At 38.5% G+C, this 26,474-nt stretch overlaps 1 protein-coding gene across 1 annotated transcript; it reads right to left on the bottom strand.

The window, feature by feature from the left end:
* Positions 1 to 1,863: 1,863 nt before the first annotated feature.
* Positions 1,864 to 16,853, bottom strand: r3hdml.L (R3H domain containing-like L homeolog). The gene is made up of 6 exons (XM_018234903.2): positions 16,542 to 16,853; positions 15,748 to 16,059; positions 9,020 to 9,138; positions 8,699 to 8,831; positions 5,225 to 5,340; positions 1,864 to 2,463 (listed from the first exon to the last, which is right to left on the bottom strand). The coding sequence occupies exons 2-6, from the start codon at positions 16,006 to 16,008 to the stop codon at positions 2,331 to 2,333; spliced, it is 762 nt and encodes a 253-aa protein (XP_018090392.1). The 5' UTR covers positions 16,009 to 16,059; positions 16,542 to 16,853; the 3' UTR covers positions 1,864 to 2,330.
* Positions 16,854 to 26,474: the final 9,621 nt, after the last annotated feature.

The following is a 26,474-nucleotide window of genomic DNA, read 5'->3' as shown; positions in this document are numbered from 1 at the left end:
AGGTTTTAAACATACTAATCACCAAAAAAGAAGCATAATACAATGACGAGAAGCAAATCATATTTATTACAAAATTCTTACAGAATATACAAAAAACTATTTTGAGGTCATACATACATACTTCATACAAAGTAAAAAATAAAATCACTTATGGTATGGTATAAATCCATCACTTGTGATCGGGGCCCTGTTTCAATGCATCTGTTAAAGTTGTAAAGATTTGATTGTACCCCAACATTACAATACATTGTGCAGTGCTCTCTTTATATAGGGATCTAGGAAAGGCTAATGACAAAGGCATTTATTAGATTCCTTCCAATAAAAAAATACTGATTTACAAAAAGAGGCCAATTTACCAAAATAGGCCCCAATGTACACAGATTGGATGCTACTGACTAGAGATGCACCGAATCCACTATTTTGGATTTGGCCGAATACCGAATCCTAATTTGCATATGCAAATTAGGGGTGGGAAGAGGGAAACATTTTTTACTTCCTTGTTTTGTGATAAAAAAAATCACGCAATTTCACTCCCCGTAAATTAGGATTCGGTTTGGCCAGGCAGAAGGATTCGCCCGAATCCTGCTGAAAAAGGATGAATCCTGACTAGTGATGGGAGAATTTGCGCGAAATGCGTCCGTTATTTTCGACGCGGCAAATTTTTTTTTTTGCTGCCAGCAATTTTTTTCGGGCGAATTTTCGCGGGCGTTTGCCGAATTTATTCGAAAATTCGCCCATCACTAATCCTGGCCGAATTGAATCCTGGATTTGGTGCATCCCTACTACTGACAACTACAATTGTGCAAATTAACATGTCACACTTATTATTGCTACTCCACAACCTCACCCAGAGCAAAACATTTACGTGGTTCAGTTTAACGTGGAGTGAAATTCTGGATCCTCTCTAACTAGCTTTGCTGCAATGCAGTTGACCAGAATGTACCACTGAATACAGGAGTCTACAGTAAAATCAAGTACAAACCAGTCCCATTCACACTGGTTTTCACATAAGAAGCATTTTGTAAACTAGCCCACAGCCTGATTTCTTGTCCCTAGTACTCAAATTGGGTCACTTTTCTGTGGTTACGCTTTCACACTTTGGAACTGAAAGAGAATACAATTTCGTATATGCAGAATCCACTGTGAACATCTCTGACTTGGATGGATTCTGGTCTCAAGCTGGCCTTGGTCACTAGTACCCTGGTCTTGGGGGCAGAACCACCTGCTCGGCTGCAAGAGCAGTTCTTTGTTTTTCTGTACTGTAGAATGACATCTCTATGCTCCCTCATCAGTAACTCCTCTAAGATTTCTTTGTTCTGCGTTCTGAGTTCAGAATCCACAGAGCTGTTGCCAAATAAACCTTGTATTTTGCGTGGTCTCCAACAACTGAATTTCCATGACCCTTCTTCTCTATACTTCAAGAAGCCCACTCAAATATAAACTGTCTCAATATCCATCTGTTTATTGACTCATTAAAGTGCCACACAAAACTTGTGTTCTACCACCTGGCGTTACATTAGAAAAAGGAACCACTGTGAACTAGTAATACATGTCCAAACAGCCGCCATGTTTTTTTTTTTTAGATAAGGGATAATAGGCAGCTTCCTTCTAAGGACATTTTTTTAATCTCAGTGCTTTTATTGATACAGGTATGGGATCTGTTATCCAGAATGCTCGGGACCTGTGATTTTCCGGATAACTGATCTTTCCGTAATTTGGATCTTCATACCTTAAGTCTACTAGAAAATCCTGTAAACATTTAATAAACCCAATAGGCTGGTTTTGCTTCCAATAAGGATTAATTATATCTTAGTTGGGATCAAGTACAAGCTACTGTTTTATTATTACAGAGAAAATGGACTCTATGGGAGATGGCCTTGCTGTAATTTGGAGCTTTCTGGATAACGGATCCCATACCTCTAATTCTTGTGGAATGGTTCAGCATCCCACATTAATTTTGGGTCACATTACTGTTATATAGTCAGAGCTTTTGCTCTTGCTTGGCTAAAGAATCTCACTGCCATCTTATAGATGTTCACATAATATTTTAATGGTAGTGCGCACCATGTTGGATTGAGGTATTTTCTGCTGTTACACAATACAAAAGAGAAGTCATTTAGGAACACACCACTCCTGATTGAAAATAAATGTAAAAAAAAAGAAAATACAAAACAAGCCCATACAGAAGTATTCACAAAGGCGGAGAATAATGAAGATTTATGGAGGTTTAGCCTCCTTAAAAAGGGATCCACACTATATATTCATGTATTTTTATTGGTAGCCACCCCAAATATCACCCTCTGCCCCCAAATATTCAAAACAATAGCATATTAAAACCAGGTCAGCTTATTGGACTTCACCCCTGAGAAACACATGTTGTTGCTACAGACACCTCCGTAACTGGGGGGACAAGCAGAGCAAGGGCGCCCTAACTTATATGGAGCTTCTCCTATCCAGTTTCCCCTAGAAGAAGAAAATTAGGATAAAGTTAGGCAAAATGCATTTCAAGAAAGAAAAAAAAACACTATCATTTTAATTTAACACGCAAAGCCAAATACAGGTATGGGACCTGTTATCCAGAATGCTCAGGACCTGAGGTTTTCTGTAATTTGGAGTTCCATACCTTAAAGGGCAGATTTATCAAGGGTCGAATTGTGAGTTTATGGGAGCTTCTAAAAACTCCCATAAACTCAAAATTCGAAAAAGAAAACCGGACCAATCGAAATTTATTAAAAATTTTTGTAAGTACAGGTGAATAGGATAGACCTGCAAACTTGAATTCGATTCAAGTTTTTGCATCAAAAAAAGATTTAAAAATTAATCAAACGACTCCAAATTGATTATAGGCTAAAACACGAATTCGGCAGGTTATAGATGGCGAATAGTCAAATATGAATTCTTAAAGGGACAGTACACGATAAATTTAGAAATTTTTAAAACAATTTAAACTCAAATCGAATTTGGACTATTCTCTAGTCTAATTACACGAAAATAAAGTAGAAATTCAAATTTTCAATTCGATCTTTGATAAATCGGCCCCTAAGTCTAGTAAAAAACCATGAGCATGGGGAGGGTTATTTACTAAAATCTGAATTTATCTCATTTAAATAAAAGAACTACAACCAAACTCTAATACCTGAGTTAACCTTATTTATTATTAATAAAGCTCAATTTCATTGGTTCCGGTAAAAACTCTATAAAATCAAGCAAAAACCTGAGTCATACATTTCCTGAGTCATTTCCACAGTTTCTGTGGACTGTGCTGGATTTCAATCAAAAATCCAAAAAATTCGGGCTTTGAATTTTTGCCCGAAAAGTTTGAAGGGTCAGATTTTCGAGCTAATTCCAGTGCAGACAACAGAAACGTCAAAATATGAGCGTGACACCTCTGCTATTGACTTAAGGTGGCCATACACAGGCAGATAAAGCTGCCGATATCGGTCGTTTGGAGTCTTGGACCAATTTGACACCTTATCTGCCTGAGTATGGGGGCTTCCGACGGGTCTTCCCGATCAATATCTGGCCACGATATTGATCGGGAAGGTTCGATTGTTAACCGACCGACCCGTCGGAGCCCCTTGGTGTATCGTAATTCAATCGTTCGAATTACCCCCGATGTAGCCATGCCGTTATTGGCATATCGGGGAAAGATCCGCTCTTTTGGCGATATCTTTGAGTCTATGGCCAGCTTTATACACACCATTGGCAGGTCTGAGATGGCGGATTTTCAGATTCAGGCTTTTCGCTGCATCGGGCTTTAATAAATTTAAAAAAAATTTGACTTTAAAAAAAAAATACAACATTAACTTACTAAAAGCTACAACTGAAACAAACGGCCATTCTACAAACGTTTAATACAGTGCCAGTTTGTGTAAGTTTTCGAGGTATTGGTGTCTATACTGTTGTCACCGGTTTGTGTAGGCATCTCAATGATGTATTTATTACTAGGATAAATATTACTGAAAGGTTTCAATTTGGCCCGAGTATTAATTTATTGGTAATTATGGAGATTAAATGAGTAAATAAATACAAACTGTCACTACTCTTGCCAAAATAAGCAAAATGCTATTCTCCAAACAGGAGGAACAAATCCATGTGATTAGGAAGAATCATTTTCTAGACCTACTCTTGCTTCCTACAAAGGAGCAGCAGTACATTTTTTTTCCTTTATTGGGGCAGTCATGGTTCAGTGCAGAGCAATGTAAGGAGGCAGTGTACTGTAGAACATTTACACTGTTTATTGATCTGACATTCCATCCTACACAAGACTGCTCCATCAAAGCATTGATTTGATGCAGAAGGACAGAGAAGGAAAACATCCACTACTAATTGAACGAGTCCACAGAAATTCTGTGCAAATTGTATTGTACGGGTCTATTGAAAAAGAATGCTGACATCTGTTAATGAAAATTTTAATGCAATTTGTGTTTTCCTCCATTGACAGTAAAAATAAAAAGCTGTATTTTAAATAAAGAATAAAAAATTAAATAAACAACAGAATATTCCGAAAGTTTCTAATCAGACCCCACAGTGTCTCATTATTCCTTCTATCAAGGCCTAACATACTTACACACCCTATTCTTATCCATTTTCCAACTTAAATCCATATGGGATATCACTACTATTATTGAGATTATATTACAGGTTATATAGGGGCAGATTTACCAAAGGTCAAATTGAAAATCATAAGTAAAAAAAAAAATTCTAGTTTTAAGCTATTTTTGTGTACTTTGACTAGGGAATAGTCCAAAATCAAATTGAATTTTAAATAATTTTTAAATTGATCATCTACTGTCTTCAACCATTTGCCATCTAAAACCTGCAGAATTGCTGTTTTAGCCTATGGGGGACCTCCTAGAACCCATTTGGAGTCAATTGGTGTATTTTTAAAAATGTTATTTATTTTGAAAATACTTCAAATCGAATACGATCACCCACAGAAAAATTAATACATTTTTTATTATGTTATGGGAGATCAAAAAAAACTCCCATTACTTTGAAATTCAACCCTTGATAAATTTGCCCCATAATGTATATTTTTGATGTTGTGTTTAATCCCTCCCCCGAACACAAACAAATTACAGCCATTAGCTATAAATTTAGCAATGAAGTTAACAGGATCCATCTTTATTTAAGGGTTCCCATGTTCCAGTCATAGGGCTCTTCCATTATTTTTAACAAATAATGACTGTCTTTTGGCCATTTGAAGAGAGAAAAGACTTACTTTATTGAATAATTGCACACTAGGAATGATGCCTGCCTCCACGTACTGCCCCAGACGTTTATATTGCTGCAGATATTGACGGCACACCCTATTCTGTTGGATGATGCCCATACCATCTGAAATAGAAAGTTGAACATGTTAATATGGTGCCTCCTTCACTGGCCAATAATGAATTTTCTTATAACAAACTCTCTTCTTAAAACAAGAATTTCATGTCTGCTATAAGATTCGCTCAAGTGATATTTCATGGTGAAACCAAGTAAACTGACCACTGGAGGTTACGGTTGAGTGTAATACTGTCCTTTTATGCTTAATACTTTACCTGCACCAGGTCAAGTTGCCTTTTAAATTAAAGTTGTGTTCCTGCTTGAGTTAGGAATATATAATATATATGATTGTTTATTTTTTTCCCCCACAGTTCCTGCCGAGAACCACTGGTGCCTTAAAATGCGATTCAATTTGTCCAATGACAAATGCTCTATTCACCAGGTAGTGAATAGATAAATGATATGGCTGCCCCCCATTGGGGAGACCAAAACAGCTACTGTTGGCCCAGCCTGAGAGAAGTTATGGATAATATAGATGAAAAACCCTCATTTAAGGGTACATATACATTATCATTTAAAGCAACATTCCGATTTTAGTTCTTTCTTCGAGGGGGCAGATGCATCTTAAGGTGGCCATAGACGTAGAGATGTGCTTATTTGGCGATATTGCCAAACGAGCAGATCTCTCCCCAATCTGCCACATTGAAGTGGGCAATATCAGCTAATCCGATCATGGGCCCTAACGATTGGATCAGAATGGATCCGATTGGATCAGAATGGATCCGATTGGATCAGAATGGATCCGATTGGATCAGAATGGATCCGATTGGATCAGAATGGATCCGATTGGATCAGAATGGATCCAATACGGGCAGTCGGATCTCGGGACCGCATACACGCATAGATACGGATGCGATCTGTCTGTACTTGATTTTTTAACCTGCACGATCGAGATGTGGCTGACTTTCGGCCAGATATCGTTCAAGGAAGCCCGTCGGATGGCCCCACACGCGGGCCAATAAGGTGCCGGCTCGGTCTGTCGGCAGCTTTTATGGGGCCGTGTATGGGCGGCTTTAAACATGCTCCAAGCCAAATTGTGTCTAAATGTGGCAGGGTACTTTGCACACTCCTTCAGGAATTACATCATTCCTTGAAATTGGCTCTGAATATACAAGGTTATATATACAATAAAGCAGAAAAGAAAAAATAAGGCAGCATAAATACAAAATAAATTTGAAATTAATCACCTCCGTGGTTACTTAGGAAGGCAAAGAAAAGAGATCATTGCAATGCTAGAACTGAATCTGATCGTGCAGCCAGCATACCAGCTGTTGGAAAATGAACCAGCCAATATAAACAATGTCAGGATATGTCTGAATGAGATCTTTCACAAAATTCCAACCGAAGATGGGTACATCTGTTACGTCAAAGGTTGGTTTCAATGTCTGTCTGTCGGCCAGCGATGATGCTGTAATGGTTTATTTGACATCCCAGGTTACACTGAATGCACATGGTAAAGACTGGACAGTCAGCAGTTTTTGACAGCCTTGAGTTTTACTTTTTCCCCAAGAAAGGATTTAAGACAGACTGCCAAGGACAACATGGGTTTTATTACAGTTAAGGATTGAGAGTGAGCAAAATGTGGATCTCAGGAAACCAATCTTCTCCTTTACCATCATTAACCGGAATAAAACCAAACCTCAGAACACCTTGTGGGCAGGTATGGAACAGATGTGGCACTGAATAAAAGCCTTGTTTTACAGTATGAGTGATGTGCACTTGTGTCTATGACCTGAGCTACAAGCAAGTCTACAGAACAGTGTGTGCTGAGCCCAATTTATATTCTAGGAGAAGATGTCCACATCTGGTTGCTTCTATGTGTAAATTGGCAAATAGATGGACACAGTTTACATGGGTATGGTCATGGGTATTTAATATACTCAATAAAGGTTATGTTTTGGCATCTGCTCCTTTATGTCCCCGTGTAACATGGTCCTTTCCTGTCTATGTACTGGGAGAAGACAGGCTTTTATATAAAAGTGAACAAGAAGGAATATATTTTGAAATGGAGTCTTTTGAAGGGTTTCACCATTGTATCAATATATTGCTTCATCATTTACATTCTTGGGCACCTTTAAAAAGTCTCACCCTCGGTCCACTGAACCATTGGCAATATCACCCTTGTCAAGAGTGAAAAAACTTCAACACACTTCCAAGATGGAACCCATCCACCAAATCGGTTATGTTAAAAATAATCTTTTTGGTCACAGATTCGTGGGAGTTTAGATACTTGTCTTAGCTCTGAAAAAGGTCCTTTGGAACTACACAATTTTTTTCCTTTTTTATAATTCATTGATGTAAGGGGTGATCAGGTTCAATGAAATTAGCAATACATCCCGGAAACCAGTTAGTCACACTAGTGATAGAATCAACCTAAACAGTACTGAATAAAGTGAAATTGGACTTCCCCAGAATGAAGCTGAAATCATGCGTGTGCTTGTATAAAACGTTAGGAATACAGTCATAAACAGAACATTTCACTGGAACGGCTAATGATTTCCCTAGCAAACAGTGGGATCATGTTTTGATTTAGATATAACAGCAGAAAACTGAGGTTTGTAGGACCAGTAAACTATTATTAATTTACCCTTTGGGTAAATAATGACTTTGCTTTTTGGTGTTCTTCCTTAGATTTAATAATGGTGTTATTGGCTCAGTTTGAAGAGTGTGCCTTGCACAATACTCCATTGTTTCTTAGGTTTCAAAAAGAAAAAAAAAAGAAAAAAGCAAAGCACGGGTATGGGACCTGTTGACAATATGCAAACAGAACCCCCTGCAATTCTCCAGTCAACACAAATGGGTGATTTGTGATCTATTTCACACCAACCAGAAACTGAGATAGTAAAGGTGGCCATACACGGGCAGATAAAGCTGCTGTTATCGGTCATTTGGACCGATTTGACAGTTTATCTGCCCGTGTATGGGGGCTTCCGACGGGTCTTCCCGATCGATATCTGGCCACGATATTGATCGGGAAGGTTTGATTTTTAACCGACCGACCCTTGGAGAGACCCTTGGCGCATCCTAATTCGATCGGTCGGCCATACGGCCGAACGTTCGAATTACCCCCGATATAGCCATGCCGTTAGTGGCATATCGGGGAAAGATCCGCTCGTTTGGCGATGTCGCCAAACGAGCGGATCTTTGAGTCTATGGCCACCTTAAGACTGTTCAGAGTCCTTATAACTTCACTGAGAAGGGCAATGGAAATGGCCATTGGCCAAAAATCATCTGGTCAAGTTTGATTTTATCAGAGCAGATTAACCTCAAACCATGAGAGCAAACTATGAAGCATCAATTACTTTTTTCATTCATTCATGGACTGCACATTGTTGGCAAACCCAGACAGAAGGGACTCATCTGGTACCTGGGTATAGTGTGTGCACACTGCTCCAGTGCACTTGTTAGGGCAGCTGGGATTACACTCTCTGGGATGGGGAAATGAATAATGTTGCCTTTCATCGTACCATCCTTTCACAAGATCCACTATTGAGCGATATCTGCAAAACAAGAATCATTTTTTTTACCACTATACAATCTGTTCTATTTTCCTATACCATTTGTACAGCCAGACCAAACATTTGTACACGTCCCGCCCCTAAAGTGGTGGCTGCCTTGCATTGGTAACATTTTCCATCTCTAAAGCGGCAATGTTGAATCAGAGTTCTACCTCTCAGAAAAACATTACCTGCCAGAATTAACGGAGAGATTTTGCCCTACATAGCGCATGAGTTGATTAGGTCCATGGTCCCACTTGCATTGATTTGCCCACGACTCTGCAGACTTTGCTAACCTCTCATCCCAAACCTACAGACAATCAGAAGAAAATTGGTTTAATGTCTACTGTAAAACACTGCATCATTCATATCTTATAAGTATTAGATACTGGTTCAGACTCACTCATACATCTATAGATTTCTTCAAGATGGAAAGTACTGCAAATAATAATTCCGCCAAGCTTTGTTGTAATGCTCTTTTGTCACTCCTGATAACTATCCGCTCACTGCTGCCTGAGGCAAGGTCATGGCAAGAGTGGCCCTATTATGCACAAACCTTCCTTTTGCATTTTGGAAAAAAAATAATAGAAAAGTAATTTCTTTTCAAATAAGGATCAAGAAAAAGACCAGAAGGTATCACAGAAAGGACCTCACCAAACTTTACCTACAAGCTACTTAACCTTCTGCCCTTGTTTCACATCTCATTTTAGAAAATCGTCTGAAAATGTTGAGAGAAGAGAAATTTCCTAGGACTGAGACTTCCAAGAAAATGGGTTTTGCTAAATTAATTCAACGAGATCTCATCTGCCAAAAACTGTGGCTTCATAAACTTGTTATCTCAACACTTTTGTCCAACCTTCACATCATAAAACTGGTTACAACAATGTGCACTGCAAGATTTTAAACTACAATCAGACAATTTTTCCCCCGCAATTCTTTTGGTTTTAGTTGTTAATGTCGTAAGTCTTATACAGTTCTATTCAACTACAGCAACCAATGAGCAGGTACCATTAAAGGGCATGTAAAGGCAAAAGAATAAAATCCCATTTTTACCTATCTCCAATATACTTTTATTAAAAAATGTGTACCGTTTTTATAAGAACCCTGACTGTATGCAGTGAAATTCTCCCTTTATTTACTGCTGTGTATAGGAATTGTCAGACGGTCCCTAACTGCTCTGCAGGGAAACAATCATACTTATGAACAGCAGGGGGAGCCCCCGCCTTACTTCCCAACCATGCAGAACTCAAGCAGCTTTGTTTATGACGGTCCCTAAGCAGCCCAGACCACACTGAGCATGTGCACAGTCTTAGTCTTGCAAAGATGTTTAACAAAGTTACAAGATGGTGACCCCCTGTAGCCAACTTTGAAAGCATAAATTATTTGTTTGATTAGGCTTGTGGTGCAGTAAGTTCATGTTTATATTTAGTATACAAAATACAGCATTTCTAGCCTTATTTTAGACTTTACATGCCCTTTAACTGGTCCCCTACGTGAAAGCACACGCTCGATGTGTACTATGAGTTACTGGACCTGGGCCATCTTTATGCCTTTTAAGAAACTACCCCATTAGAGTGTTACAGTCAGTGATTTATCCATAGAGAAGATTTTGGACACAACCCAGCTGTACGTTCTTTTGAGTAAAACATCTGGAAGATCTACACTATAGCCCAGCTGAATATAAAGTCTCAATGACAAACACCACAAGCTTTCCAGTTCCTCTTGGTTGTGAGTCCAGCTAAAAGGAATAATATTTGGACTGCACTTAATATATATCCATCATGGAGAACGTTCAATGTTAGTCAAAACCAAAAATAACAGCATCTCTTAAGCTTTCTCTAATTAGCTCGATATGTCAAAGTCAGTGGAGCTCATTATATATTGCTATATATACACCTTATTTTAGGCATGAAGTAAAGTTTAAGATGTCGGCTGACTTAAAAATACTGTTTCATAAATGAACCTTTATGAACGTCCGGGAAAATGTTAATGGGTTTTTAGGAATTGTACAAATCGTACTTTATTTTTACAAAACAAATTGTGATTTTAATTTTACATGGAACGACTGGGATAGAACAGGTCAAATAAAAAACTGGAGTATTTGAACATGAAGGAAACTTTATATATGCCAAATGTAAACGTTGTGAAGCTCTGGGTAAAATGTGCAAAAGCCAAGGTGGAAATGAAGAGGGTAATTACAATGTTGCTCAAACATAAACAGTTTAATGTGCTTTCTGTAGTTAACTTTGCTTGACTCATGGTGATCTAGGGATCAAAGAAACAGGAGTCACTTCTCAAGCTCTGTGCAATGAAATATAAATACTGCGTCATATTTACAATCCAATATAATTAGTAGATCCTGCATTGGAAAATAAGATTGCTAATGAGACTTTTAAATGGGAATAAACTTGCAAGCTTTTTTCGAAATGTTTTTTACGTTCCAATAATCCTTTTTCAGACAACATTTTGTACACATCATTTTTATTTTGTCCACACAATTTTTATTTGTACATGCACTTTTCTTTTACCTATATCCAAGTTTCATGTACTTATATTTTGTTTCCTTTGCCTAAAGGGCAGCTGTGGCATAAAAATAGTTTCTCCAGGGTTGAATACGCGTTGTCACGCATACGCACACTTAGGGGCAGATTTATCAAGGGTCGAAGTGAATTCGAGGAATTTTCTAAGTAAAAAAATTCGAAGTAATTTTTTGGATACTTCGACCATCGAATAGGATACTACGAGTAAAAATCATTAGAATATTCGATAATGAAGGTACTGTCTCTTTCAAAAAACTTCAACTTCAATACTTCGCCAAATTAAATCTGCCAAAGTGCTATGTTAGCCTATGGGGAACTTCTACAACCATTTTGTAAGTCTTCACACCGAAGTAAAATCATTCGATCGTACGCTAAAATCGTTCGATTCAAACAATCTAATTGTTCGATCGAACAATTTTACTTCGATCGTTCGATGGTCAAATTCGGTGAAAAATACTTTGATTTCGATTTTCAAAGTCAAAGTATTTCAATTCGATGGTCGAATTTCAAAGTATTTTTTACTTCGAAATTCGACCCTTGATAAATCTGCCCCTTATAGTGTCCTGGCCTTTGAAGCACTTGCTCAACATTCGCATGTATATGTCCCAACATGGCTGTCAACATTAGGGGGCACATTTACTAAAACTCAAATTAACTAACAAATTCAACCAAACTCCTCACTATTTTAATAAATTTATCAATAGTTTTTCTCGAAAACAAAACAGCAAGACAAAATAGAATCGTACGATTGACGCTCCAGAAACTCAATTTTATTGAGTATTCGCTGCAAAAACTCGACTTTTCCGATTCTTGTCTGAAAACCCCAACATTTTACATATTATTCAGCACAGATCACAATGTCAAAAGGGACATATGTGACATATGCCATTTCATGAAAAATTCAAGTTTTCCCCCTAAAACCTTGACCAGAAAATAATCAAGGTTTAAAAAATCAGAACTAATGTTGCACCGGCTGGGCCAAAACCCACAGGTTTAGCTATGGGTTGGGGCCAAAGTTAACAGATCATGGATGGGCTGAACAAATCAGTCCCACACTGCCCGCAACATCAATGCACTATGTTTCCTCCTCCTTCTGAAGGTGTTTTTTTATATAGCCATTCCTGCTATGCAGAGTCGGACTGAGGGGCCCAGGGCCCACCGGGGCTGCTATCGTAGGCCCACCGGGGCTGCTATCGTAGGCCCACCGGGGCTGCTATCGTAGGCCCACCGGGGCTGCTATCGTAGGCCCACCGGGGCTGCTATCGTAGGCCCACCGGGGCTGCTATCGTAGGCCCACCGGGTCCCCTCCCGAGCCCCCCTCGCTGAGCCACCCTGTAAAACATGTGCCCGCATGCACGCACTGGGCCCCGCAGCAGGAAGAGTACCTGCGGCAGGAAAAGTAGTAGAGGAAGTGGGGACTGGCCCAGCGGGGCCAACCAGGTTTTTTCCGTGTGGCCCACCGGTCCAGTCCGACCCTGCTGCTATACCCTTTCTAGTGACATTAGAGAATCATGTTTGACATGGGTATATCAATAATGACTTACATAGTTTCAGGTTGGGAATGGACAGGCCTGGACTAACTTTTTGTCGACCTGCGCATCACCAGTAGGAACCTAGTTCGGCCAGCATAGTACTCAGCTGAGGCTGTGCACCTTTCAACAAAGTGTGGGCTCTATCAGCACCAGTTAAAGTCCACCCAAGGTCCTGTTCAGGCAAAGAGTGATACAAAGAGGTTTAGGTACAGAAAAGAGAATGTATGAACAGAAACTGTATAGCTCATAACTGTAAATTTAAAAAAAAAATTGGGTCATGGAGACATACGTTTTGCTCTCATCCTTCAAAAGTCAGAGTAATTTAAATGTTGGGGGAAATGGTACCCCTTGCATGCAATACAAACCTGTTGGCATAAGTCCACAGACTGAGAAGTGCCCTACACCATCCATCATATTTGTACAGGTACTCCCTACAAAGGTCCAAATGTATTTCCTAGAATCTTTTTATAGTGCTCCCCTCTTCAATGTAATATGATTTCATATATTTCAAATATGTGGTCCACAAACCACAATTTTTTTTTATTCAGAGCAAAAATATAAAATTGTGTGAATAGCCCAAATGATAGTCTTGGATTAGCTGCAAACCCACAGCACCCACACTTTAGGGCAGATCTCCCTGTTATAAACAAAAAAACCTATAGACCACTGCCAGACCGAACATGAACATTTTCCCTAGCTCAAAAAAAACATCAGTTAGGACTGCATTCTTAAATGTTTCGTTATTTGATTAACATCAGGGTTATGTAATGGGGGAATCTTTTATTTCGTTCACAGGCCTTGATGTGACAAAAAAGGAACTATTCGCCTTTCTAAAGTGAAACTTAAAATACAAAGGAGGACATTTGCAAATGGTCCTTGAATATCATTGTCTACATGGTACTTAAAGTTGACTCTAATGTATGTAATGTAATTTACTTTGTAAAGTAAAATAAGAGAGATGCAAAATGTATTATAAGTTTGGTTACCAATATCAACCAAAAAGCAGCAGCATTTATGCTCCAATGTCTTGGTTGCTATGGGTTACTAGATCTTCTACATGCCATATCTATTAATAACCACAAGATGGTGCCTACAGGGAATGCCAAATGAGCTGTCCCCGGTCTCTTTAATGAACATACACACAAAGTAAGGGGAAGACTTTATTGAATAACAAAGAGAATTTAACGTTTAAGATCGGAAAAAATGTCTGACAAAATTGACCACTCTAGATTAAGAGGCCCATTTATCAACATTCTGATTTTAGCGGTTTCAGGAACCATGAAAAAACTAATTTTCTCAAAAACCATGAATGGCAAGCACTATATTAAACAGTCAAATAAAAATGTGCAACTAATCCAAATACTAATACAAAAACCTCGAAATCCACAAAGAATGCTTGAAAACATCTAAAAGCCAACCACGTGGAAAAATACAAATTCCATTAACTTGTATTAGAGTAATTAGTAAAATCTACGTTTTTTAACGCTAAAAAATGCTTCCACAAATACAAAATTGCACAAAGCGCAATATAATAGTGGCCAAATCCAAATATTTAATAGTTACTTTCCCCTGCTTGCTTGGGAATAGTTCCATTTGTCTTTAGCATTTGGACGAATCCAAAAAAATGACGTGACTTTTTGTCACACAAACAAGGAAGTAAAAAAAAAATGTGCACAACCTTAAGCCAATGGGAGGAGTGCATCATGGGAATGCAAAAAAACCTAAGAATGAGTAGAAACTAGATGTGAATCAGTGACCTATGGTTCAGAAATTTTCCAAGAAACGCCCACCTCTTCCAAATCCAAAGGGCCCTGCTGTCCTTCCAGCCCAGAAAAAAACTGGATGACATTATTGAATGTGGGGGACGGCACCGCTGAAAGAAGGGGGATAGTATGATGTCATAGTAATAGATAGACCTGGTATGAATCTGAGCTCTCATCTGCCTGAACCCACACGTGCTCCCATTTTTATTTTCAATCATCCCGTGTGTAAACCCACAAATCACTTAGTTTTAGGTAACATACAAATGCAAAATCTCCGATGCCCCTAAGGACATGAATCTGGCACAGATGCAATGCCAATATTACATGCTAGGGCAGTGATCCCCAACCAGTAGCTTATGAGCAACATGGTGCTCTCCAACCCCTTGGATCTTGCTCCTAGTGGCATCACACACAAGTGATATTTTTGAATTACTGATTTGGAGGCAAGTTTTGGTTGCATAAAAACCAAATGTACTGTGAGACAGAGCCTCGTGTAGGTTGACAGTCCACATAGGTGCTATGAAATAGCCAATCACAGCACTTCGTTGGCACCCCAAGAACATTTTTCATGCTCGTGTTGCTCCCCAACTCCTTTTACATTTGAATGTTGCTCACAGGTTCAAAAGGTTGGGCATCCCTGTGCTAGGTTATTACATTCCCCATCAACCATTTTTCATGCTCGTGTTGCTCCCCAACTCCTTTTACATCTGAATGTTGCTCACAGGTTCAAAAGGTTGGGCATCCCTGTGCTAGGTTATTACATTCCCCATCAACCATTCAATGGTTAGAAACCATAATGAAGGTCATGTGCTTGGAAATAAACTGTAGAAGGTTGCGAGAAGAAGGAAAATAACTGAACTAATATCCCAATATCTAAAAACCCATAAAACATTTGTTATTTATAGATCAATCTATTACATACTTAGTATTTTTTACAAGAACTTTCCCTTTATTATTATTTATTTTCCCTTAAATACACATAAAGTGACAGTTTTACAAAGTTGTCCAAGACACTGGCAGTAATTTCAGCAGGAGTCTAATAGAATCGCTAAAAATGCACTTCCCTCCTGGAAGATGAACTTACCATGTATTCCATATTAGCAGCTGGAGGAAATACTTTCGACCGCACTTGGTTATGATAGTCCAATAAAGCGCTCATGTCTCTGGGAGAAATGTAACGCTTCCTCCTGATTCTGGGAATCCCAGTGCCAAACATGTGCTCGGTTTGATTTCGGTTGGAAAGACTCAGCAGTTCAGTAGCTCTGTCCAAGAGAAAAGCACTTGACAATGGTGTAATCCACAGGAAAACTCCAGAGAAAAAGATGTGATGGTGTATCAAAGTCATTCTTTCAGTCTACTGCTCTGTCTTGGATCGGCTTTCCTTCTGGATAGAAATCTTATTCAAAAAAAGGGAATAATTAATATAACAAATTATCCAAATGAAATAAATACTCCCTGTCAATTTAAATTGTTAAAAAAACACACAAAAGACTTATTGTAAAATGCTGCTATGTTATACAGTATTTCTTTGGTTAAAAGAAATTAAATTGACAAAAACATAACACAAAATAAAAAACATACAAAATTTAAAAAAATTCTTTGCTAAGAAAAATGTAAAATTATTATATTTCATTTTTTGCCCAATATCATTAGAATTTCGTATTAAAAAGTATTATTAGTAGAGAAATATTTAATTTTATGCTTCCTATCTTTATACAATTTATTAAGTTACAAACATATTACAAGTTAATAGTCCCTGGTATAGTTTTACCCCTCACTGGGGAAATGCAGACCTAGTTTTATAACCTAAAAAAAATATATATAGCTGTATATATATATATATATACAGTCATTGCAAAAGGAGCGTTCCTACTGTACCTGAAGCAGTGGCTGAGACTCCGCTAGGAAAAGAAAGCAGCAGATTGAGGACTGACCTCAGCAAGCAACCTGTTCCTCCACATGTGGCAGAGAGATTTACTTTAGGCTAATCCTGCAGAGTCTTTGATTGCATCTGGAGCAGAATTTGCATTTTAACTCTTCCCAAGAGGAATGGCTGGAGATCAGGGAAGTGCTCTGCTAGGTGATTTATTGCTGGCTCTGTGTTACCAAACAGTGAAGTCCAGCAAGTTTGTGCTAATGTGTTAAGAAAACTGAGATTTCTGGTTCAAATATAGGAATATTCCACTAGAATAAAAGTTAAACACTTTGTTGTCTGAGTTTCACACGTCTATGACTTGGCCTGGAATGATCCCTTCAGATCTTTAAGTCTTGCTTTTGATGTACTGCAACCCAAAGAACCCAACACAAAGACAGAAACACTGCAGTAAACTCTGTATATTTGTATTTCTACATATGGGGGCGCCATATTGTTTCCCTAAAGAAATGCGTAATAAGCTTTAAATCAGGTAAGTTTATTAAGCAGCACTTGTACATTTTAAACATTTTTATACATTTATAAATATAACCCCACATAAACTCTTGCCTCTTTCTGCCATTTGGTGTTGGGTATTTGTTCCGCCACACTATATTGCAAACTAAAATTCTCTCTCTCTCCCCCACTCCATATTGCACACTGGAATTCTTTAACCATTTTACAGACTGCCAGCACCAGATGGTCTATTATAGGGATCTCCAGTCTTTTTTTACCCATGAGCCACATTCAAATGTAAAAAGAGTTGAGGAGCAACACAAACATGATATAAGTCCCCGGGGATGCAAAAAAATGGCTGCAATTTGCTAGCCCCATGTGGACTGAGAGCCTACAATAGGCTCTATTTGCCAGTACACCTGTTTTTTTTTATGCAACTAACTCATGCCTCCAAGCCTGAAATACAAAAATGAGCACCTGCTTTGAGACCACCAAGCACAACATCCAAGGGGTTGTGAGCAACCGGTTGGGGATCACTGGTCTATAACAAAAGCCTTTGACTAAGTTAAGGTCAAATGCCTTGGTTTGCCATGTCGATCCAGTTGGCCTCCACTAGAAAGACTACTCTCCTTCATTTAATAGAAAGGAACAGGTTGAGGCTAAAATGAAATCCTGTAGAAGTAGTGGCATTTTTCCTGAATAAGAATGAAAGATAAAGTAGATATAACGAAGGAAATAAAGTAGATATAGTAGCAAAATGCTGGAAAGAAGTATGGTGCTTAAAAGTGATGCATGCCAAGGTGTGCGCCTTTGACAAACCTGTTTTTCTTTTCTTGTTGAAGCTCATTGCAACCAGTAGAGCATTCTACTGGGACTCGACGAGGACAAAAGAAATCAACTGGACATACTTTAATACATCATTAAGAAATCAACTGGACTTTAATACATCATTAGGTAAGACGGGTGTGAAGTGAATGGAATTGGATATGATGATAAAATCAACCCAGAGGTTAGCCAACAAAAGACATGAAAGAAGTATTGATACTAACGCCAACACCCAACCAATGTCTAAGCTGGTTTGGTCTGAGAGAACCCATCACCAATAATCCATAAGTGAAGTCAAAATGAGCACAAGAAAATTATGGTTATTTCTTGCTAAGTCACTCTGAGGCAAAGCACAATAACATTTTAAGTCCCAAAGTTACACAGATGTAATGAAGATGTAAAGAAATAACTGTATTAGGTTGTTGGGAGTCAAAGGATGAGGTGGGCTAAGGAATAGCTGGCCAACATTTTCATACCTCCCCCACTTTATTTCCAAGGTGGGTGGGGGTACCTGTTCAATAAATGGCATTTTCTCAAGATGTAGATTTAAAATTTTAGAGATGACAGAAGTTCTGAATCAGCAATCCTGTTACAATATTTGGTTTTGATTGTGCCCTAGGATTAGCAGCTGGGCTGTAGTGCCCATTGAGATTTTCTGTGCCACAACCTGGGCAAGGACATAGGGGTAGATTCATTAACGGGCAAATTTTCATCAGCGTCAGCTTCGCACACCTCTCACCACTTCGTCAGGCGCAAATGCTCTACGACTACACCAATTCACTAATTTGCGAATATCCATCATGGGCACCCAACGATGTTAACTTTTTGCAAGCGTTACTTCTTCAATGCGAGCATTTCATAGCAAAGATGCGTCATGTCATCCAGGAGGTTATCAATCACTTTCAAAATACTTTTGTTTGGAAAACTTTGGCCCGCTAGTCTAAAAGGACCACCACTGGTGGGTTCAAATGGTGCGACCCATTCACATATAAAATCTATGCATATCCGCTGCAATGAAACTGCAACATTCCATCGTAGAGCATGAACTTCTTAGAAGCACAATTGCAAAGAACACATACACCTAGGAGGATTTATCAAGGGTGCTTAGGTGTATGTGGTTCTTTTGCCTGCAAACTAGTTTGCTGTTGTTACTGAGTAGAGGCCTACCTAGCAATTCCATTAATGATACCCTATGGTATGGAACATCTACTATTGCTATTATTTTGTGTGTATTTGAATCACCCTACTACTACTACTACTACTACCCTCTGTAGCTACACCACTGATTTTAAATATGTACCAAATAAAGTAACCAACATTTTAACACCTATCAGTTTTCCAAGTTTCTACATTGTAAATTTGAATTATTTAGTAAATATAATATGGGCATTTGGAAAATGAATGAGTATCCCTATGGTGATGTCCAGGTTTCGTAGTGCGGGTATTTAAGTTATGTTGCAGTTTAGATGGCTTGGGAATGCTTGCCAGAATGGGGAACGGGTCAGTATCCCCCTATTTAGTATGGGACTTTGGTCGGTACCTCCTTGGGAAGTAAGGCTTACTTTGCTTCTATTTGTCCATCCAAGTGCAGCATCTGGATGCCAGCATGGTGGTGGTGTTTGTTATTTTTAAACGACAGTTATGTTTGATAATATTGTTAATAAAAGCATTAGTCTTTTCAAATCCACTCAGAGCTCTGTGTCTTTATTATAGTTTTAGATGACCAGTGACCTTGACGCTGCCCAGGTCAAATATTATTACAAAATGTTTTCGTTTTTGGCTGTAAAGTTACGCTTTAATGGCACACAACTCACATTCTCTCTTAGAGAAAATTGAAACCACAGGTCTTCTCAGAAATGCTAGAAGTTCCACAAAACCACATAATGACTCCTAATGGTATAATGAAAAAAAAAAGCTTTTTTTTTTTTTTTTTGCAAAGGGAGAATTTTTGTTGCTTAATGTAGAACATTTTTTCCTAAATGTTAAAGTGGGATTGACCAAATTGGATTCATGTGTGTTTTAGATCTTAGTTATCACACTATGCTCTTGTACTATACCTCTGGAATTTTCTAACCAATTTTTTGGTATTTTGTATTATATACAGAAAAGACGAACTGGCTCCAAGAGGATACAACTTTATCAGTCACAGGGGCGTTCTACAGCGTGCTCAACTTGGCATGCTCATGGTGGGCAATTGCTTAAAAGAGATGGTTAGGTAGTGTGGGATGACGCCCACCAACCTTGCTATGCTACTCTGCTTTTTGGGAACAGGTAGAGTAAATAGGAGGCTCTCCAGGGTTACTAACTTAGGTACATGGCCTCTTAGGTAAGTGGACTCTTGGTTCTCTTTTAAACTGGTTCTGGGGAGAGTTCAGTTGTATTAAGAGGTACTGAAGGGAACGTCTAATGCTCAAGAGTGCAGTAAGAAAGTTATTTTGAGGCATAAAAACAATAATCCACTTTTAAGCAGATCCTCTACAAAAGTACAATGCAGAATTTTAAAGTTCTGTTTAGATCCCAAATACAGACCAATTTTGCCCTTGTTTCGGTTAGGGATGCACTGAATCCACTATTTTGGATTCTGCCCAATCCCTGAATCCTTCACGAAAGATTTGGCCGAATACTGAATCCTAATTTCCATATGCAAATTAGGGGTGGGAAGGGTAAAACATTTTGTTACTTCCTTATTTTGTGACAAAAAGTCACGAAATTTCCCTCTCCGTCCCTCATTTGCATATGCAAATTAGGATTCTGATTTGGTTTGGCCCGGCAGGCCGAATCTGAATCCTGCTGAAAAAGGCCTAATCTAGTTTTAGTACAAAGATCTGCAAAGAAGAGCATCCCTTTGTACATAAAATCAGGGGAAACTTAACCATAGGTTTTTAAAGCATAACCAGGAAAGATAGACAACTACAGACAAGTTGATTTTGATAAGGATAAAAGACATAAAAAAGTTTTATAGTATAGATCAATCAAACAACTAAGCAAATTTCGCTGTTTCCCAGGGTGTGATTGCAAGTAGCCCTGTCGAATTTAATCCTCACAGAATGGATTTTAGTAGTAACCACACGATTTATACAAGAATGCTATGCCATGATCAAAGGAAATTCCGGAAGAGAATGTTGTTGAAATAAATCAGTGTGCAAAGAGTTACATAGCTATTTCTGGGGCTTTGGGATACCACCAAACCACCGGTTGTGATCAATTAAATGGAGAAGACTTCGAAAAATGGTGAATATTCCCCGAAATAAATTAGCATTTAACAAAAAAAAGAAATGCATGCCGCAGTTAAGGGTCAGCAAAAGAAAGAGACTGGGAAAAACGTGACTCAGGAAAAAGCAGCAAGAAGGAAACAACTGCCATGCAAGAAGGAAACAACTGCCATGCAAGAAAAACACCAGGATTGAAAAACAAAAAACTGGATGATTGTGGACAGTTAAGTCAAAACAGAATCTTTTGACAAAACATGTAGACCTAGCTCGCTCTTCTATATTCATGTGATCATATTTGGAGCCATTAAAAACATTTCTTCTAGCCCGGGAACATCCATAACGCCCAATGACATGCCTGATGCCATGCCATATAACAGCAAATCCGCAAGCCAAAACTGCACAGAAATCTTTCATAGAGTTAGTAGGCAGGACTCTCATTGTAAAGTCCTCTTGTATCTATAACTAATGTTGAGCTCCTACTTCCAAGCTATGGGAGTTTTACGAGAAGTTTTTGTTTCCCATGGACGTCAATAACTGTTCAAAATGTTTTGCATTGCACAAGGTTATACATGTTTCTGGAAATATAGTGTTGCCTTCATCAGCAGTAATTAAGTTAAAATAATTCGTTTTTTATCAGGAGACCCCCACAGTAGACACATTCTGTAATTTATTTTTCCTAGATTCTGGCTTGCACAGAGCCATGGATGTGATGGAAATTTAAGAGTTTTCATGACAGTTCCAGTATTGCTATCCTGGTGCACATTGAAACTTTACCTAATCAGCCCCTCTCCTAGTCAAATTTGAATTCCAGGAAGTTCTGGAGTTTTGTGTTTATGCCAGGTGTAATATCCTGCAGCCCAGACTGTGTTGGCTGCCAAAACACACAGTATCTGGTGAGAGCAGACCGCTAACAGCCAAAAAGGTCACTGCAATAAAAGCAGTTTATGGGAGAGATACAACGAATCTTATAACAGTGAAACAGACACCGTTAATCCTAAATAAAAGGAAAGAACAGCTACCCAATAATATGAGCTGGTTCAACAGCCTAATGTTTTAGGCATTTCAAGTAATCCGAGTTCCCTTTAAACAGATGAGAAGGATTTCTGAGACCAGAACTTGATCGAAAATTCCAAGAAAGCTAAAGTATATCCCTTGTGTTTTACATTTGGTTTCAAGTGTCCTACTAATGAAGTAAGACTTTCAAGAAGGCTAAGCTTTTGCATTCAACTTTAAATTGAACAAGGTGAGCGGTACATATGGAATGCCTAACCACAGCTATACCCTGCCCAGACAGAGGGTATTGTGATTGAGAGAGAATGGGTAACCACAGACATACTTGGCCAGACAGTGGATAAGGTGACTGGGGAATACAGAAATAACAGATGCACCCTGCCAAAGACAGAAAATGGAGAGGGTGGCATAGATGAAATAAGTAAGCATAGATGTACTCTACCAAGACATAAAGGGGGTTATTTACTAAAATCTGAATTTCTCTCATATTTTATTAAGAAAAAAACACGATTGAATTCCGATGCCCTATCTTATCTTATGTATTATAAAAACCTTTGATTTAATCGGATCACAGAAAGAATTGATAAAATCGAGTGAAAACCGTAATCCCTCGAATGTTTCGTCTTTTTCCCTAATAGCACAAATTTTATGGGCTCTTTTCCCGAACCTCTAGAATTTTTTAGTGTTTTTGCTTGAAACCCCCGGCTTTTCAGGCTAAACCCAGTGCAGACCACGAAAATGTAAAATTAAAATAGGTGCATCTCCCATTGACTTATACAGGACCTTGACAGGTCTGACATGACGGCTTTGCGGATTCTGGCTTTTTGCAGCATCTGGGTATAATTAATCTCAAAAGATTTGGTTTTTTTCCTCTAAAAATTCAAGTTTTCTCCTGCAAAAAAAATTTTGGCCAACGACAGAACACTTGCAAAACCAACATACCAAGGGAAAAGCATTAATTATAGTCGAAGCATATCTTGTGATTGCTTGGGGTCCTAGTAGGTATAGGGTCAATGATTGATTAGCAGTTTCAACTATTCCCAAGGTTAGGTGGCTCTTAAATTAATATCCATGAGCAACTTTAGGATCATAAAACCAAGATATCTTTACAGCTAACTTTGTATAAAGTACCTATGAAACCGGCAATTGGCCCAGGTAAAAATAAAAGGCTTGTAAACGAGAAATGATTGGTCAGTCGCCTGGAATGGCTTAACTCTTCCATTGGAAGTCTCCTGATGGTACATTAGCCATGTGCATCAAGGAGAGGCCACACAGTAAAAGACAAAATGCGGACAACTCCTTGGGTGAAGAAAAGATCAGCACCATGTTGAACAAGCCTGGTATCACTAGTCTCTGTAGTGTAGAATCTTAAAATATGTACTACTGTGTTTTGAAAGTATCAATTCAACTGAATCATTTAAGTTGGACCTCCCTAAATCTAGCCCTCCCCACTCTAAAGTAATACACTATGAAATCTGCAGAGTACATTATAAACTGCATTTAGGAATGATAATTATATGTCTTTAACATTTTTTTTAGATTTTTACCTCTTTTTGAACCACATAATTTATATGATGTCTAGACACATGTTTAGCCTAAACTAAAAGGTTCTAAGGCTGGTCTTTCACTAATGGCTTAAGCTTTGGCAGCTGGAAGAGTCCAAGGTAAACTCTATCCCCCCACAATCAAAAATAAAACCTACAAGAAAAGGTGAAATGTTATGTGCAAGTGTGGTTTTGAGGTTTACATCTCATGCAGGGTGGTATTCTGCTTCTCAATATGAAGTCATTAGATGGTTTACCAAAATATTCTATTAAAACATGAGCGACAACAGCAAAGCAGAGAAATTTAATGTAAGAAGCAGCATGAAGGGAGGCCTGCCAGTACTTAATTGCACACTAGTGAGTGATGTCACATGAAACTTAGACACCCCATTACTCATCTGACTAAATTTTGACCATTTTGGCATTTCACATAGTAATATAGACTTTTTTTTTGCTTATTTTGCTCTTTATCTACTTCGGGCTTCATAGCAAGGTCATCCCTACAATTTAGATACCTGTGCTTTAAACCAGCATGGTATAATGTTTAGCATGGTAGACTAATTACTTGACTCATCATGTGTGTAAGCGAATATGACAGACACCTGTAGATGTAGTCACCTGAAGCACACACCATATTACATGCAACTAATTAGTGGAATAACTGCAACTTAGATGACATTTACTTACTTAAAAACTTTGGAAGAAGTCTGTTGGTGTCACCCGGTAACATTGCCATCACTGCAGGTGAAGGCTTTCTCATACATCACATCATTTTGAAGGCAAAAAAAGGTGAAAGGTCCCAAATCTAGTTTATAGTTTATATGACTCACCAGGTACTGAGAGGGGGGGGCAAGTGCACTGCCCTGAGCCTTTAGCTAGGGGTGCGGATCCAACCATATCAATGTAGAGCAGGCACTCAAAGAGTAGTCTCCAAACAGACATATAATGTAAAATAAAATAGTAGTTTATTTAGGTGCACATGGAGGTAGCCTTACGCGTTCCGTTCAACAAACATAACACATATGTGGATCCCTGTACTCCCAGTTAATGGCAGATGGGAAGTAGTGTTTCCTTGGGCCTTAGAGCACACTTAGAACCTACTTAATGCGCTACAGAGGGAAACAAATATACTAATGCTAGGCGTAATGTTTACACATTGCAAGCATTTTGTACTGAGCTTGAGCTGTGTGAGAAGCTTAAGGTAGTTTTCTGCCTCTAAATGTGTTAGTTGTGGCCTTTCAATAAACAGAAGCAGACTGTTGTTGCACCCCTTTGCAGTGTTGCCCTTCTGTTGCCTCTACTTACGATATGAGTTAACATATGGTAAATGTGGACCCGTGGCTGTAAGGAGCACCTGCACAAAGTGGAACAACTTTTGGACTGAATGCAGCCTTATGTTCCGTGGTGGAACTGAATTTAGAGGGGACAACAGATGGGATGCACATGAGCCCCCCTAGCTTGTACATCATTCAGTTGCACAAGCAACAGGGGCCCTATGATGGGTATAAAGTACTCAAGGGTTATTGAGCTCAATACCACTGAGCTCTGCACCTTGCTCCCAATTTCTATTAAGGCGCAGAGCAGTTTTATGCCATTTGCATACATGGCATTGGGGAATAAGCCCTTGAATTTAAAAAAACAAACAAACATAGCAAGCACATGTTGAATGAGACTCCATGAGAAATTAACCCCTACAAATTGTGTTATCAAAGGCCAACAAAAATTCAAACCAATATAAAAACGAAAAAGGATCTTTCATTCATTGAAAACGTTTTCCATCTTAAACGTTTGTCTATAGCTTCAGTCTAAAGTCAAAGAATGTCTCTGCTACAAGGCTTTGATGCCGGTTCAAAGACACTGGAGCACTGAGCTGAGGGATGAAAAGTGTCAGACACTTGGGTGCAAAATTGTGTGGAGCAACATCACCTCCATAAGCAAAATGAAAGTGACATTACACTGTAAACGTTTATTGTTTCGCACACCACTGACCTTTTCCCACAGCTCGGATAAATATTTTGAGTATTGCAATTATTGATAGTCTGTGTTGAAAGATTTCTCTTTTCTGACTTCAAATGGTTTTGCTCAGTCGGTGGTAGGAAGGCAACAAGGGAACATTGTATTTTTTTTTTTAATGTTGACTAAAAGTAAAATTATTTTAACTTTGAAGCAAAGTATTTTCTCCCAAGTCCAGCTGCTCAAAACGTGTGACAATAAGTTAAAAATGTAAGAAAAAAAAAATCCCACCTCAGTTCAAACATAGGGTGTTGAATCTTAGATATACCATTAATATACAGGGGTATCTTGCTGGAAGATTAAGTAAAACAGTAGCTTCTGCACTAAAGAAACACAGGAAAGTATAATGAAACCTCAATTTTACATCCCAATTTTACGTTTTTGCTCATTTTAAACCGTTATAAAAGGCATGTTATGTTATAAAAGGTATACCAGAAATAATAATTTAGTCTATTCATTTTGGCCCGTACGGTGCATTAACCCAGCTGTCTCTGCACTTGGGTGAGTAACGGGAATGCGGATTGTGTCATTGATTTACATATTGCCAGAAAGGATGCTGTAAGGTCATTCAGAAGAGAATGCTATAAAATGGTGAAAACATTTGAACACCTTTCAGCCAGAAGACAGGATCTTTCAGCTTATTTCTCTAAAACTTCAAGTTTGTGCAACACTTGCTGTAAAATTTGGAAGAGTAACCGGACCAGACAGTGCCCATACAGTTCTAGTAAAGAAGTAAAAAGAAAATAAACAAACTGGTGATTATTGTTTTAAAGGTCCCTCTACCCAAAATCAGATTTTTTGCAAAGGGAAAGAAACTGTCATTCCAAGCAGATTGCCC

This window comes from Xenopus laevis, chromosome 9_10L (genome assembly GCF_017654675.1).
Source record: "Xenopus laevis strain J_2021 chromosome 9_10L, Xenopus_laevis_v10.1, whole genome shotgun sequence".
Lineage (NCBI taxonomy): Eukaryota > Metazoa > Chordata > Amphibia > Anura > Pipidae > Xenopus > Xenopus laevis.
Note: the sequence above shows the minus strand (reverse complement) of the source record. Positions and strands in the feature narration are given on the sequence as shown.

Bases quoted from the DNA above. Each gene is read 5' to 3' on its own strand.
- r3hdml.L (XM_018234903.2), bottom strand. From the start codon at position 16,008: ATGACTTTGATACACCATCACATCTTTTTCTCTGGAGTTTTCCTGTGG. The intron at 9,139-15,747 runs GTAAGTTCATCT...GATTGTCTGTAG, and splicing joins CTGCTAATATGGAATACATG to GTTTGGGATGAGAGGTTAGC. The intron at 8,832-9,019 runs GTAATGTTTTTC...CTTGTTTTGCAG, and splicing joins CTCTCCGTTAATTCTGGCAG to ATATCGCTCAATAGTGGATC.